The 16,404-nt window shown below is 43.1% G+C and overlaps 1 protein-coding gene across 1 annotated transcript in view; it reads left to right on the top strand.

Annotated features, from left to right (window-relative positions):
- Positions 1–14,735, top strand: part of LOC308328427 (metal transporter CNNM1-like) — a 34,534-nt gene extending 19,799 nt beyond the window's left edge. The window contains exons 7-12 of the mRNA XM_080782243.1: positions 843–942; positions 5,496–5,641; positions 7,618–7,846; positions 12,558–12,674; positions 13,243–13,341; positions 14,353–14,735. Coding sequence (XP_080638369.1) covers positions 843–942; positions 5,496–5,641; positions 7,618–7,846; positions 12,558–12,674; positions 13,243–13,341; positions 14,353–14,432 — 771 coding nt within the window. The 3' untranslated portion in view covers positions 14,433–14,735. The remainder of the gene's footprint in view (positions 1–842; positions 943–5,495; positions 5,642–7,617; positions 7,847–12,557; positions 12,675–13,242; positions 13,342–14,352) is intronic.
- Positions 14,736–16,404: the final 1,669 nt, after the last annotated feature.

The following is a 16,404-nucleotide window of genomic DNA, read 5'->3' as shown; positions in this document are numbered from 1 at the left end:
AGTCTTCATCAGGGCAAGTAGGTCAGTGCTGTGGTAGTAGCCATACTTGCCCTGATGAAGTCGAAACATGTTGGCTTATTTTAACTTTTCTAAATAAAGTACATTTATTTTTTTAAATAGCAGATCTACAAGCTCGTAGAGCTTGTAGATTTGCTATTTTTCAATAGCTAAAGTATAACATAATGCTTAAAACACCAAAAGGGGTTCCCACTTCCCGCCCAGAATGGGTTAAAGATGGAGTGCCATGATTTTTTTCCACCCTAAAACATGATCATCAGGTATTATTATTATATAATGAGGAAGAATGTTTTCAAAAAAGCATACAGTATTTGTTAAAATGTAGTTTTGATGTGGACACGCCCACCAGTTCATTAAGTATGCCTGGTTTGCCTGGTGGGTGGTGATGGGTGGTGATCCACCTGAACTGAAGCCGCACCCACAGCTGGTGTTGTATCATAAGGGGGGAGTGGTTATGGTAGGGGATGATATTGTGATGTCACTATATCACTGTTTTTTGTCAAGGTTTCAGCCTCCAAGAAGAAACCCTAAATACAAAGGGAAGACATCAATGCACATAACCAGTAACCACACCAAGGGGTCTAATGAATTACTGTCACCTCATAAACACATGCAAAACCCATCATCATCGGGTGGAGGAGGTGTATGAGTGTGTTTAATATAGTCCGGTCCGAGCGAGCACCATCCGCCATTACTGCTTCCTGGGGAACAGAGGCGGGCTTCTTCTATGACATAATACAATGGAAGTCAATGGTGGCCTATGCTGAACTATCGCTAGATGGCACTAGCGATCTATGAGTTAACAGGCTGTGTTGGCGTTGCAGGGTCGGGTGGAGGTGGAGGTCAGTAAGGAGGCGCTGCGCTTCGAGAATGGAGCGTTCTCCTACTACGGCATGCCGGCCCTCATGCCAGCACCACCCGTTGGTAAGTTCTCCTATACTGTGGCATGCCGGCCCTCATGCCAGCACCACCCGTTGGTAAGTTCTCCTATACTGTGGCATGCCGGCCCTCATGCCAGCACCACCCGTTGGTAAGTTCTCCTATACTGAGGCATGCCAGCCCTCATGCCAGCACCACCCATTGGTAAGTTCTCCTATGCTGAGGCATGCCGGCCCTCATGCCAGCACCACCCATTGGTCAGTTCTCCTATGCTGAGGCATGCCGGCCCTCATGCCAGCACCACCCATTGGTCAGTTCTCCTATACTGTGGCATGCCGGCCCTCATGCCAGCACCACCCATTGGTCAGTTCTCCTATGCTGAGGCATGCCGGCCCTCATGCCAGCACCACCCATTGGTAAGTTCTCCTATACTGAGGCATGCCAGCCCTCATGCCAGCACCACCCGTTGGTAAGTTCTCCTATACTGTGGCATGCCGGCCCTCATGCCAGCACCACCCATTGGTCAGTTCTCCTATGCTGAGGCATGCCGGCCCTCATGCCAGCACCACCCATTGGTCAGTTCTCCTATACTGTGGCATGCCGGCCCTCATGCCAGCACCACCCGTTGGTAAGCCCACACCGAAAACAACCCAGAGAACCACAACGATACAGACACTCTGACCCCTTTTCCAACGGTTGGGAACCGGTTCAGTTCAGAACCAGTTTTTAGTCCATGAGCCAGACCTCCAAAATCGAAACGTTAATTATAAATTGAGTGTGCAAAACCATAGGCTACCTATATTAAATTGTTAATATAAGTAAATTAATACATGATCTACATCTACAGTAGTAGCTTTTGCATATTTTCCTACATAATGCCTAATTTGGCATTATGTCGCGTTGCAACAAATGTACAATTTCAGAAAATGTGCTTATATTTATCATATAAACAATTTAATGTATGGTTTTGCTCACTCAATTCAGAATTAACGTTCCAATTTTGGAGGTCTGGCTCATGGACTAAAAACTGGTTCTGGACTGAACCAACATAATTCCCGGACGATATTCTTCATATAGTGGGACATTGTCCCCAGCAATTCAGTCTAACATTTCGCCCAGATGTGTAACTAACCACGTTTGACCCTGGTGGTCGACCAGCTCATGGCGCTCTCGCTAAAAGGAGATTTAGCGAGTCTTTATAAGTTATTCAGAATTGAAACAATATAATGGTGTCGGGATCAGAATCAGACATGTTTATTGCCAGGCAACCAATGGTTGTCAACAACAACAGCAGCAACATGTCGCAGAACAGCAATAAATACTGATGGAGACTGCACAACACGCACACACACACACACACACACACACACACACACATTCAGGAAGCCCATGACTCACGCGTACCGTGCACAACTTGTATGAGTGTGAGTGTTCACACTCCTGTTCAAACAACATGACCATGTTGATAGACTCGCCAAACCATCATTTTGGTTGATAGGTCAAAATAAGGTTTATTCCAGGGCCCAGAGCCGACAAAGAAACGATACAGCGTCGTCACACAACCCAACATAAGTTCACAACATCCGGTCTAGATTTTTGGCTCTTCAAAATAAGAACTGAACAGGGAAAATGCTGGCGTGAATTATATCATAATTTGTCAATAAATGCTAGCGCTGTAAGTGTTAATAAACACTAAACAGAAGATACATTTTCAGGTATAGGTGACAAAATGTCATAATGAGAGTAGCTATTTGTGAGTTTATAGTGTTCCAGTCCCAATGTTGTCTGCTCATTTATCTGTGTCAGCAACTCAGCACTTACAATTCCACTTCAATTTTGGAGGTCTGGCTCATGGACTAAAAACTGGTTCTGGACTGAACCAACATAATTCCCGGACGATATTCTTCATATAGTGGGACATTGTCCCCAGCAATTCAGTCTAACATTTCGCCCAGATGTGTAACTAACCACGTTTGACCCTGGTGGTCGACCAGCTCATGGCGCTCTCGCTAAAAGGAGATTTAGCGAGTCTTTATAAGTTATTCAGAATTGAAACAATATAATGGTGTCGGGATCAGAATCAGACATGTTTATTGCCAGGCAACCAATGGTTGTCAACAACAACAGCAGCAACATGTCGCAGAACAGCAATAAATACTGATGGAGACTGCACAACACGCACACACACACACACACACACACACACACACACATTCAGGAAGCCCATGACTCACGCGTACCGTGCACAACTTGTATGAGTGTGAGTGTTCACACTCCTGTTCAAACAACATGACCATGTTGATAGACTCGCCAAACCATCATTTTGGTTGATAGGTCAAAATAAGGTTTATTCCAGGGCCCAGAGCCGACAAAGAAACGATACAGCGTCGTCACACAACCCAACATAAGTTCACAACATCCGGTCTAGATTTTTGGCTCTTCAAAATAAGAACTGAACAGGGAAAATGCTGGCGTGAATTATATCATAATTTGTCAATAAATGCTAGCGCTGTAAGTGTTAATAAACACTAAACAGAAGATACATTTTCAGGTATAGGTGACAAAATGTCATAATGAGAGTAGCTATTTGTGAGTTTATAGTGTTCCAGTCCCAATGTTGTCTGCTCATTTATCTGTGTCAGCAACTCAGCACTTACAATTCCACTTGTTTAATCTGTATCCTGCATTTTCTGTTTAATAAAACGCTGGAGAGACATGGAGACTCATGGAGACTTACTGAACAAAGACTCTACAGCAATGAGTACTATCACAATATAGAGCTTTTTGACAATTATTTTAATCAAAGAAAATCACTTACACTATCTTTAGTTCATGGAAAAAGTTGAAATATGGAGATACAAGCTAGTATAAATAATGCTGGTGAGGTGACTGACAGTAGTGAAGACGATAACAGTGTTGATGACGCCGTGGTGAGATATGACATGGAGCAGCGGAGGCTGTGTCAGCGGTAATTAAAATAACTAATTTTAGAGGTTTATCTGGTGGAAAGCCACGACATGACCTGGATTACATAAAATCCAGACAGGATTTATAATCCAGCTCACTATTCCACTCTCACTCTCTCTCTCTCTATCCCCCCTCTCTCTCTCTCTCCCATGTGTAAACAATAAATATAATACAAAATGTTTCCATTGAATTGAGATGTATTTAAATATATTTGAAAAATTGCTACTTGTCTTTTATTCTAAGTGACAGCAAAATGTAGAAATATAGGTATTTTTGTTTCAAAAGGTTTATACCAAGTTAGCCTTCCTTACATGGAACTAGAAAACTAGAAGAAAGAAATTCAGCACAATTCTCATGGTTTTGTAACATAATCTAAACTCAGCAACAAAAGTTCGGAAACTTAACTTTGGTCCATTATTTCTCTGCTTTAATAATACCAATTGGTATTGTATTTTATATCATGTAATTGTTGATTAGTCACCTCAACTTTACAACGAGGTATAGCTTGTAAGGATCGGGCGATCGTGGAATGAGCAACACAGCTAAACGTGTGGCTAGGTTAGGTTAGGTTAGGTTGGTGACCAGCATGAGAAGGAGGTGCCAAGCTGTTGCGGCTGCATTTGGATGTTCCAACAGCTACCGAGTTCCCCAACCCGGAGTGTAAAAATGCCCAATATGTGTTGTTTTTTCCTTATTACTGTGTACTGAGTGCAATCATCCAATCCACTAAGCAACTCAAAGCAAGGGTTGAATTCCAACCATTTGCCATTTTGGCAATTTTTTTGGGGGCGCTACAAACACGTTTAACTGTGTTGCTCATTCCAGGAATGCCCGATCCTTACAATCTATACCTTGTTGTAAAGGTGAGTACATGATATAAAATGCAATACCAATTGGTATTAAAGTGGAGAAATCATGGACCAAAGTAAAGTTTCTGAACTTTTGTTTGTTTGTTTTTTCCCCCTTCCAAATTGCAACGTTACCATCTCTTTATTCCTTTAATTGAATATACATTTCTCAGTTTAGATGTATGATTGTTTTGTCTATTTGCTTTGGCAATGTAAAGCCCCTTTGAATTGAATTGATGAGGGGGGGGGGTAGCGCATCCGGAGATGCGATGCGATAGGTGTCGGCTATAGGTGTAAACGATTTTGCTGACGTGCTAATGGAGGACCATTTAAAATTTAAAACAAAGGCGGCTTGCATGCTGTAGTTTGCTACTACACAGACATCTGCATGCGCAAGGGCTGCCAAAGTAGGCTATCTTTTGTTGTTTTTCTTGTTTTTTCGCCCCCTCTCTTCGAAGTTAGCCCAATGGACCCTATGCCGGTGCGTGCAAGCTTGCATGGCGGTGGCACATACGCAGTCTAACTTAATTGTAAGCGTGTAGATCTACTATTGTCAGCAGAGATGTACTGTAGAGCGGATGCATACACAGAGAGGAGCTATTTCGGAAGTGATTGAATCATGTGTGGATGTCAGGATCCTAATGAAGTTATGGTTGCAGACGAGACACTTGTCTATGTGTGTACACTACAGCCCTGAGGGACTCCGCGTTTTAAGTGGTTATACACGGTTGTCCCTGTTTGGTTAAAACCTTTGGTGTCTTCTCTGTTCTTCAGCCTATACAGGCAGATACAGTTCGCGGGCCAGCGGTCTCAACCAATCAGACACAGCGCTGGGAGGAGGAGGAGGCAGTGTGGCTCAGCTGAGTGCAGGAGGATTGTATCTACCAGACTACACCGTCAAGCAACTCTCAGACCTACTCATTATCAAGGTTGTACAAGCACACAGCACGTGTACACACACACACACACACACACGGTCACGCATGCACGCACTTCTAGCACTCCACATCATTGTTATGATTCTTATGAACAATCACAATAGTGATTCTCAAATATTTCTATTTCAAGTGCCCCCCCCCCCCACCACAGTTCGATATGCATTAAGCCACATGGATGTATCCCCATTTGATACAATGTTTATCTCTGGCGATGCCAATCTACAGAGTAAAACTGCTTTTTACTGCTTACTTTAACTCGTGAGCTCACAGTGTGTTGCTTTGTGAGGTTTTGTTATTATTTTTTGGTGAATATATTTAGTGCAGCTGGAAAACAGGAGGGAGCAAGTATAGATCCCTGGGAGACCCCGGTCAACAAAGCATAATCGTCTCAGTCGGGTGGAAACCTCATTTGTTATATTTATTATGTCCAAAACTGTTAAGGATTCAAAAAGAAAATATGCAAAAGTAGCAGATTCATGAGCTCAAAAACGTGTCGTTTCGAGCTGCATTTCAAGCTCGCAGATCTGCTACTTTTGAAGCTTTGGTGTGATCGCGTGGGACGTTACTTTATGAAACACCAAAAAACGCAGATCGTTGCAGATCGAGTTTCTGCCCGACAGCAACGGTCGCTTCGTGTCGTGTTGTGAGCTTGTAAATTGGCTATTTTCACTTGGCCTAAGATTTTTCTTTTATTTCTTCATGAAGTTACTGGGAATTCTTTTGTGAATGTTTTTTTAAATACTAATAATTAAAAACTAAAGGGACACATAAAAATGTGTCCGTGACTCGCACAACATGGGTCCCGAGCCAGTGTTTGGGAACCAGTGGTATAGGGTGTAATCGGTTGACTTCCCAGCGTCCCACGTACGGTTCTCTGCAGTGCAGCCTTTGATATTTCCAACTCCCTGATCCTGACTGAACGCAGACATCCTCTCTCCATTTAGCCGTTAGCTTTAATCACCGGGAAAGAAGTGGACTCCATTTCCACTGTGCATTCAGCCCTTTCTATGATGGATGTGTGCTCTCACATTAACCCTCCTAAACACATTAATGCGCCAAAAGATATTTCTGTGACTCCCCCGCCGCCACTACTAAAACCCTATGCTGCATGGGCATGACGAATCTATCTCTTCTCTCCCACACGAAGATATAGACTCATTACAATATGCAAAGCACTGTGTGGGGCAAACATACATCGTGTATATGCACACAAGACATGCACACACAGAGGAGCTATTTCGGAAGCGATTGAATTGAATCATGTGGATGTCAGGATCCTAATGCATTAATGGTTTCAGACAAGACACGTGCCTATGTGTGTGTCACATGGCTGCATGGTTGTGGATTTTGTGTAGTCCTTATCGTTGGCAATTTGATCTAAAATCTGATGAATCTGCAACAGTTCACATTCAGCCTCCAGAGGTGGGGAAAATATACGCGATCACAGTCGGGTGGAAACCATTATGTCCAAAACTGGTCCTTTTCGGAATTCAAATTTCAAAGCAGATCTGTAAGCTCTTCACAGCGCGGTTCGAGTTTACGGATCTTCTACTGCTTTTTGTGTGACGCTGTAGCGTGATCAAGTAGGGCGTTAATTCGTAAAAAGTTAAAATATGGGGGTTTCTGCCCAACAGCAACAGAAAGGTTAAATGTGAACGCTAGTGGGTGGCTTATTTATTTTTTACAAAATGTTAAAATGATTACAAGTACCAACTGTGCACGCTTATGTGCATAACATTTTGGGCATTCACATTCAGGCTCTAAAATTTAAGGCATGATGGAAAAATGTGTTCCAATGGTTGTGTTCCAATGGATCCAATGTCATTATTAGTGTATTTGTGCTGGGGGGCATTATTTTAGGCCCTAAATAATTCCCCCCAGGCAGCACACATATACACACACTGTATCATGAATGAACGCTGACCACCACCACCATGTCAATATGTCCCCTCCTCCTCCGCCTCCAGATCAGCAGAAACCACTACCAGAACGCCCTGATGGCCACGCTGATGGACAGCACCCCCCAGACCCCGGACCCCTCGGTCCCGGTGGTCTCGGACGCCAAGGGGAGACACAGCATCGCCCTCCCCCTCACGCACGCGCACACGCGCCTGGGCCTGGCGCGCCTCGCGCACCTCCACCGCCACACCGGGCTCCGTGGCACCCCCCAGTTCAACCAGAGGAACAGGATAGTCCGTGAGTAGAAGTACATCAGAAGTACATTAGAAGTACATTATCCCCGACAGATACACCAGAGTTCTGATCCTAAGTAGGCATGGTGTGCCTCTCCTCCATTTCAAACTGGTCTTTATATAGAAACACATTTATCTTTTCACAGGTGTTGTGAATGACCTGATTGTGAATGTGAACGTCATTGGCCTTGCACACTGATATAGGAGAAATAACAGATGGCAAAATGTCATGATTCCCAAATCAGACCTCATCAACAAAGACAGTTATGGAAAATTATAATATTGAGCATTGGAACACACATTTGTATTTAATTATCAATATGTCCGATACTGATTTCACGTAGGCTACTATATTCACATAGAATCTCAGTTTATCCGTTTTTAGAACATCTTATGGGGACAGAGCCCTCTAAGCTAAGTGTTGTCAGTGAGACTGAAGATGGACTCTTCAGATTATTTCCCAAATATCGCGAGAGTGTGTAGCTGGGATAGAGAAAGGTCGATAACAACATTGATTTTCTCCTGATTTGTCTCGCAAAGAAAATGCCATTTTAGTATGAACATAATGTGCCCGCCCCATTTCACGCAGATACTGGAAGTAAACCGGAGATCGCTTGTCTTGCTTTTCCATCTTGGGTATGTCACAGTCCCTGTGACATGTCACAGTCCCTGTGACATACAAAGTCATGTCCAGGGGGTGTATTTGTACGTCAAGCTGCCTCACGCTACAGAAACAGGAGACAGGCCCTATGGGCCTCGTTCAGCAAAGCTTATTATACTACAAAGCCCCAATTAAACTTCCCCTTGTCTGGCCCTGGCAGATACAGGGCTAGAAATATCTGCACTCCTACGGAGGCTTTGTTCAGACTGCAGGGAAATCACATTTTGTTTCTCAAATCTGGTCTTTAGGGCTGACTGTCCACTCTGTTATTAGATCTGATCTTTAGGACTGACTGTCCCCTCTGTAATTAAATCTCCACTCACTTATTTGCAAGTGATCAGGTCGGATTTGTTGTGTATTCAGACATTGTCAACATGTTTATCTCCATTGGCTGCTGTGGTAATGATGTAACGACATATGAGTAAACGCTTACTTTATCCTCTGCGTATGATAATTTATACAGATGTATACAATTTACACAGAACACAGCCTTCTCATTCCTGCACTTTTGATGTGACTTCATAGTTCGATGTTGTGAGTGACGCTTTTTAGTTTATATCATCGATGTCCGAAAGCAATCCTGTATCTATTTATATGATAGTGGTCTGAAAAAGTATAGCTAAATTAGCCGATCTTCAAAATCACAACGTGCCGCATTGCAATGCATTGTGAGCTGGTAAATCCGTTATTCTTGCAATTTTTTTAAACCTACACTGACATGCCCAAAGTATGGACACCGGGTTGAAAGTGGTTAAGTCTATGTGTGGGTTTTTAAAATATTTAACCAATGAAAAGTATATACAAGAGCTTGTGAATAACTAATAATCCATTGGAACACAGGTTCTGTTTTTCCATGTCCTAAAAAGCAACAATTTTGAAACATATAGGGTTTATAGCCACGGCTAATTTGCAACCCCAGTCCCTGGTTAGGCCTTTCTATACAATTCTAAACTACCTATCCTATACTGTATACTAAAAACAATTGTGTACAAACAAATACATGCAGATCTAATCTAATAACATACTATACTAATAATATTACATTGACCTATAAAACAAAAGTAAACATAATCACTCCGGTAACCAATCAGATATTATACATGTGAGCACAGTTGATTTGATTTCAACCATAGTTTGAGTCCTCTGTAGAACACATTAGTACGTTTTAAGATTTTAATGTTTGTTTTTAAATCTTTAAATGGGTCAGCGCCAATTTATATCTCTGAGCTACTAGATTTATATGTCCCTTCCAGCTGGCCAAATTGCTGCTTGTCGTCCCTAAGACGAGGCTTAAGCAAAGAGGGCAACGAGCCTTCTCTGTAATTCCTCCAAAACTGTGGAACCAGTATTTATCCGCACGGACCACCATTTGATGACATTTAGCCACTCGGGCCCAAAAACGAAAGACTATTTTGTTATCGTTGGATAAGATTTCGTCCACAATTCCATGCTGTATTGATGTTGGTACCATTAGGAGTCTAGGAGAGATAACAACAATGCTAAAATGGTGTAGACTTATTGTAAATTAACTAATTAAGTAGCCTGGCTAATGCAAGGTGTTTAACAAAAATGTAACTCCTGAGAGCAGTGGATTCGTCCGTTATCACTGTATTAAATATACGAAATCAACCGTTATCAGGACGTTGGGATGTGGCTAATATGGCCATACTGGCATACTGGACATTGTGGTGTTTGGCTATGTTCACCCGGACTGCACGCATGCATCGTGGTGCAGACTTAGGCCTGACTCACACCTTCACAACAGATTGATGTATAGCTGATGCATGAGACTTGTTTACTGATGCAAGCTCGCAATGCATTTCCAATGGGAGTCACATGGTTTGACACAACATTTTTGTTGTATGAGGGGGAGGGGGGCAGTCGAAACACAGCCAAAAGCCGTACAACAAAAATGTTGTGTCAAACCATGTGACTTCCATTGGAAATGCATTGGGGCGGCCATGACATTTACCCTTTGTTTACATCTAGCATGCATCAATGTTGTATGCTAGATTGAAAGGTGTGAGTGAAGCCATAGCCTGGTCAAGGACTCCCCCTGCTGAACGTGTCATTTCCAACTATATTGTCAGGGCATGGAAACTAGGGGCTAGGCTACTAATATTTACTATTCTCCGCCGATCGGGGCGTAACTCGGACGGCGCTGAGTCGGTTATGGTGGCCTTCACAACGCTCGGCACGGCGCCTTCTGTGGTGCCTCACGTGGCTCAAGGCCACCAGACACGGCGCGCCTCCGTTATTGACACAAACATTTCCCAGTATGTTGATTATCATTATCATTACTGGGGGTATTTCTAAGGTGCCGATTACGAACATTCTCTTGATTATCAGGTGATAACATCCGAAACGGACAGCGAGCGTAAAATTAAACCATGGGACCGTTTGGTTTCATTTGACACGAAAGAGTTAAAGAAGATCACTGGTTGAAAACCACTGGTCTAGAGGGTTTTCCGCAGGTCCTGCATGGGTTGTGTTATACGAGGGAATTTATCACATAAGCCGAGCGTCCCTCGATGTCCCTGCATGGTGAAAACACAGACACGCAAAACTGGCACAGTGTGGGATAAAGTCACCCTGATTGGTTGCAGGGCTTAGAGAGGATTTCCTTCTTCACATAGTACCATCTGTCTTGTGTGGGTGCGGCGTGCACACACACACACACACACACACACACACACACACACACAGTGTGTGCGCCTGGCATGCCACCCTACGTGTGCGCGCATGCCTTGTTGCGTGAGTGCATGCACGTCGTGTGCGCATTTGCCCATGTGTTCATGTGCAGTTTGAAGTTTTGTCTTTAAAGCTGCTATCAGTGAGATTTGTTGCTTATTTATAGCATGGGGACATTTGGGACATTTCATCGCCCACCATGGGTGGAAAGTAACAAAGTACATGCACTCAAGTACTGTACTTAGTAAGTAAAATTTGGAGGTATTTGTACTTTACTTGAGTATTTGCAATTTCCAATACTATTACTTCTGCTCCACTACATCTCAGAGGCAAATATTGTACTTTTACTCCATTACATTCATTTGACAGCTTTAGTTACTAGTTACTTTGTTAAATTTGGTTTACAAAACATACATTAACCACTTCAGCACTATATACATTTTGGTCATTAGAAAATAGCCGATCTACAAGCTGAGCTTTTACAAGTAGATATTTTTTATACATTTGAAAAACTGAAATGAGACATTCTGCATAAAGAGTACTTTCTACTTTTTGCACTTTCAAGTAGACTATGTTGATGCCAATACTAAGTACATTTTGAATTCCAGACTTTTACTTGTAACAGAGTAGGTCTACATTGCAGTATTGATACTTTTACTTAAGTAAAACATTTGAGTACTTTTTCCACCACTTATTGTAGGTAATCATTTAATTTGCCACTTTTAACAACACAAAGTTGTATTGCATAGCACAGCCCTCTGCTGCCCTCTACAGGAAGCATGACAGAAAAGCATGTTTTCCTAGTCTCACTACTCTATTTCTTTTACTTTACTGGGGTATTTCCACATTTCAATACTTTCCCTTGTGCTCCACTACATCTCGGAGACAAATATTGTACTTTTATTTTTAACACCACTACAAATATTTGAAAACTTTAGTTGCTAGTTAGTTAATTACTTTGAAGATTTTGAATAGTCTACAACAGTGGTTCCCAAAATGGGGTCCGGGGACCCCCAGGGGTCCCTGAGGGAGGGTGTTCCAGGGGGTCCGCAGCTAAATGATAGTTTGGAACCAATTGGACCCTTATGGGTGTCTAACTCTGAGAGTGTACAAATGGACGGGTCCGTTTGGTGCCATATCACAATAGTACAATATCCAAAATCACAGACAATATCCAGTCTAATATCATGCTATGTATATATATAATATTGATACTAGGGATGTCCCGATAAGGCTTTATTTTCTCTCGATTTTGAAAGAATGACGTGATCGGTCCTGATTTCCGATCATGTGATCCTATTGGGACAACCCTAAAACAGAATATGTCTACATTGTGGTTGATACTTTTGCTTCTTCTCTACAGGTAGTAAATCGGACGGCCAGAGTTGTCCAAACGACAGTGTTTTCCTGCGCCTCGATGAGATTCCCTACATCCATGAGGCCCGGCGGGAAAGCCAAGAAGACAGTGGTGAGGAAATAAGTAAGGGATAATATCTGGCTATATAGGTGGTCATTGTCAGGGAGATAAATCACGCTTATTACATGGCTACCTAACATAAATTGATAGATTGATCCAAAACACAACAAAACAAGTATTCCCGCTGGCTGCGTCTGCCCAGCTGCAGGGCTGGAGCACTGTCGGAAAACAAGGAAGTGAGTTGATCAAATATAATCCATTTTCGGGTACTGCTTTCTCGCTGAAATGTTTTCAAAAACATTTTTGAGAGCAATGTTTAGCTGTAAATGACGTGAAGTGTGTGTGTGTGTGTTTACATGGCTGTCATGTTGGAAACAGCGGTAAATCAAGCGAGGCGCAGCCGCACAGCTGGTGCTCAGAGGGTTCGATTAGGCAGCAGTCTGTTATAGAGCGGAGCGGTCTGTTACCAAGAAACAACACACTCCAATCAGAATCAAGCGTTCAACCAAGCCATGTAATAATATGTGTATAATTAATTGGAGCCGTGTGCAGCCGTGTGCAGCGCAAAAAAAAGGTTAAAATATAGACATTTCTGCAACGACATTGTTCATCTCTCCCGTGTCCGTCCCAGATGGAGTGCCACAGGGCTCCGACGCGTACACCTTCAGAAGCTCCACGTCTCTGTCCAGCCCAGAGGAGACCATTGGGAAGAAGATACTGCGTAAAATAAGTGAGTCAGTCATGGGGCCGTTTGTCACGAACCGATGCAGCAGCAGCACATACACGCCTACACATTGACATTTGTCCAAGCTTCTCCCGCAAGCATAGCAACAGTGGCAGCAGATACATTATCGTAGCAACAACTGATCTGTTGGTTTTCCTCTCCTTCAGCGCGGACCCCCCACTTACTGAAGGTTCAACGTGACTCACGTCTCTGCGATATTGTCAGGGAATATGAGTCTCATATTTGATAGTAAAGGTGGCCTTACACTAGCCGATTTTCTTTCAATCTGAAATCTGATAGCACCACACACTACAGGATAATCTGATAGCACCACACACTACAGGATAATCTGATAGCACCACACACTACAGGATAATCTGATAGCACCACACACTACAGGATAATCTGATAGCACCACACACTACAGGATAATCTGATAGCACCACACACTACAGGATAATCGGAGTGGGGCAGAGCAAATATCAAACATTCTTGATGTTGATCGGGCCGATCACGATCACACTTTGAGCGGCCCCTGAGCAGATCGATTGAGTCGGGCACCCCCCGAGCGTCAAAAATGCCCGATTATCGGCTAGTGTAAGGCCACCTTAATTCTTGCCGTCAGATGATTCTTCATATCCATGGGTGAAACCGCCGGGATCATTAGTTTTGGAACGCAGTTCTTATTTGACGTGATATCCAAAAGTCTGTGGAAATTCGGAATGGGGGAGAAAAAATAAGTTATAAAAAAGAATACAAATCAAAACTAATGAAAAAGGCAAATAACCGTGCTGTACGTGAAGGATGTTTCTTCATTTACTGTATGTGTAGACAACTATGCCAACTAAAAGAAAAAAGGGTTTTTGAATAACGTTATAATAAGAGTTCACAGTGAACAGTAAAATAGCTCAGAGCTGAGATTTAAAGCCATGCTGTCGCAATTACCATCAAGTTGTTTCCAGACAGGTACTGTCACTCTGAATGGTGCATGTTCAAAAACCATCTTCTCCCCTCTAGGTAACAAGAAGAGGAACAAGTCTCGAGATGACGACGTGTGTCTGGAGGAGGGCATGGAACCAGAGCCGGTGACGAGCTAGCACAGTGCCACCGGGGGAGAGAGAGTAGAGAACATTGTTTTATAGGTCTCTTACTCAGCGATTCATCTCCACCAGGGTATCCTCAACCACCAACCAGCCCATGACACTCCGCACGCAGATCACATCCTCACAGGAGACTGAGCCAATCCTTTCTGCTGATCAAACTCAGGTCCACTGCCCAACAACTAATACCCCACCTCCCCTCCGCTTCAGAGTTCAGACCCCTCTGCTGGTCTGAAGAGGGACAGGTCTGTCAACTCCATAATGGATACACCTAGCCTTAAAGCGGACTGAAGAGTTCACATCTATGTGTGAATTATCTTGCGTTTAGCCACGGTATACCCAGGCTTTTATTGTCATTCGCATTCGGCAAAAAAAAAAAAGAAAGCCTGGGGGAACGAGACACATTTCCTGGTCTAGGAGTGGGAGTGAACTACAGTGCAGAGGGGCGTCCCTCGAAATATGGTGACGTCACTTTTCTCCACCGTTTTCTACCAGGGAGGGGAGGGGCGGAGTTGGGCAGGGGCTCAGATCGGTGAACCAATATTATCCAGCGCATGAGTAATGCGCTACCCGCCTCTCTAGACCAGAATGCACGCTGGCTGGGACAGGCTATCTTGCATTTATTGTGTTTTTACACCCATCCCGTCTGGCCACTTGCGAGGCTAATCTGTAGGGACCTGCATACCTCAGACCTGCATACCTGAGACAGGATGGGAGTTGATAGCGTTGTAACGCTTGAACACGTGACCTTATCTCTGGTAGCTCCACCCCTAAAATGAAGGGAAAGCGGATTTGTGTATTTCCCCACAAAACATTGATGTCACCAAACAATGAGGTCAAACGCCAGTATTGGGCGTACAGGATGTACGCCGAATAGGTTGAGAATCTGTGACGTTTTCATTTAACATCTAAAACCTTTCTCCCATGGAGGTGCATCATGTATTATTGAAACATAAGCATGCCGGGCCGGTCAATTTAATAATTTAGCTTTTTAGGTTACCAGTGAATGCACCACCAATTTACCTATACCAAGGGCATCAAAAGTAAGACCACAAAAGATCATTTATATTTTGTTGCACAATTGCACGTTTCTTCAAGTGTCACATGACAACAATCACGTATTTTCAACTTAAAGCATCAAGTATAGTCACAAGGCTGTCAGACCTGTGACCGTTGATCAAACAAGGTATGGAACAGCGTCGGTCATGTCATGTGTGACACAGTTCCCACACACTGGAAACCAGGGTGGTGTAAAGAGAGAGAGCGGCGGCAACAGAAGTCCAAAATACTTGATCATCACGACACTCATTTAGGCCAGGCCTATATGAGTGGGGGGGGGTGATAAATTGGGGATTAAATAGATTCAAATATTGATATAGTACTGCAACATTTGTATGCATTTACACCAATGTCTTAAAAAAGAAACATGGAATTAGTGTCAACAGCCAATGTTAACTGCCTTGATGGCAGATTCTAAGGCGCGAATGTTACCTTGGTTAACAATCTGATCCTTTAAAACTCTAGTGCACTGCTAGTGTTCACTACCGGGTACCGGAAATAAGCTCCATGATCTCGGATGGGAATTGCTCTGGAAAAAAATGGATCCATTGGAATGAGTTGTTGTCACTCTGTCTTTACACCACTCTGCTTTTTCTTGTACAGGACTGTAACTGTCCCCGTCTGCCATGAACAATGCCATCTACCAGTGTTGTTTTTGGCAGCAAATTTTGATTTTAGTCATAGTCCATTGAATAGTTTTAATTTAGTTTCAGTCACATTTTAGTCACCTGGAATGTTTTAGTGTTAGTTAGTCTAGTTTTAGTCGACTAAATGTCGACTAAAGCGACAGTTGATTCGTAATGACACTTTTTACACGCAACGTTGTAAAATGACTCGTACTGGATCTCTTGTCCACTAGTCCCTTTCTAAGATTTTAGTCTAGTTTTTATTTGTTGACAAAATCAACAGT

Source organism: Protomyctophum bolini (assembly GCF_963924005.1).
Source record: "Protomyctophum bolini genome assembly, chromosome: 14".
Lineage (NCBI taxonomy): Eukaryota > Metazoa > Chordata > Actinopteri > Myctophiformes > Myctophidae > Protomyctophum > Protomyctophum bolini.
Note: the sequence above shows the minus strand (reverse complement) of the source record. Positions and strands in the feature narration are given on the sequence as shown.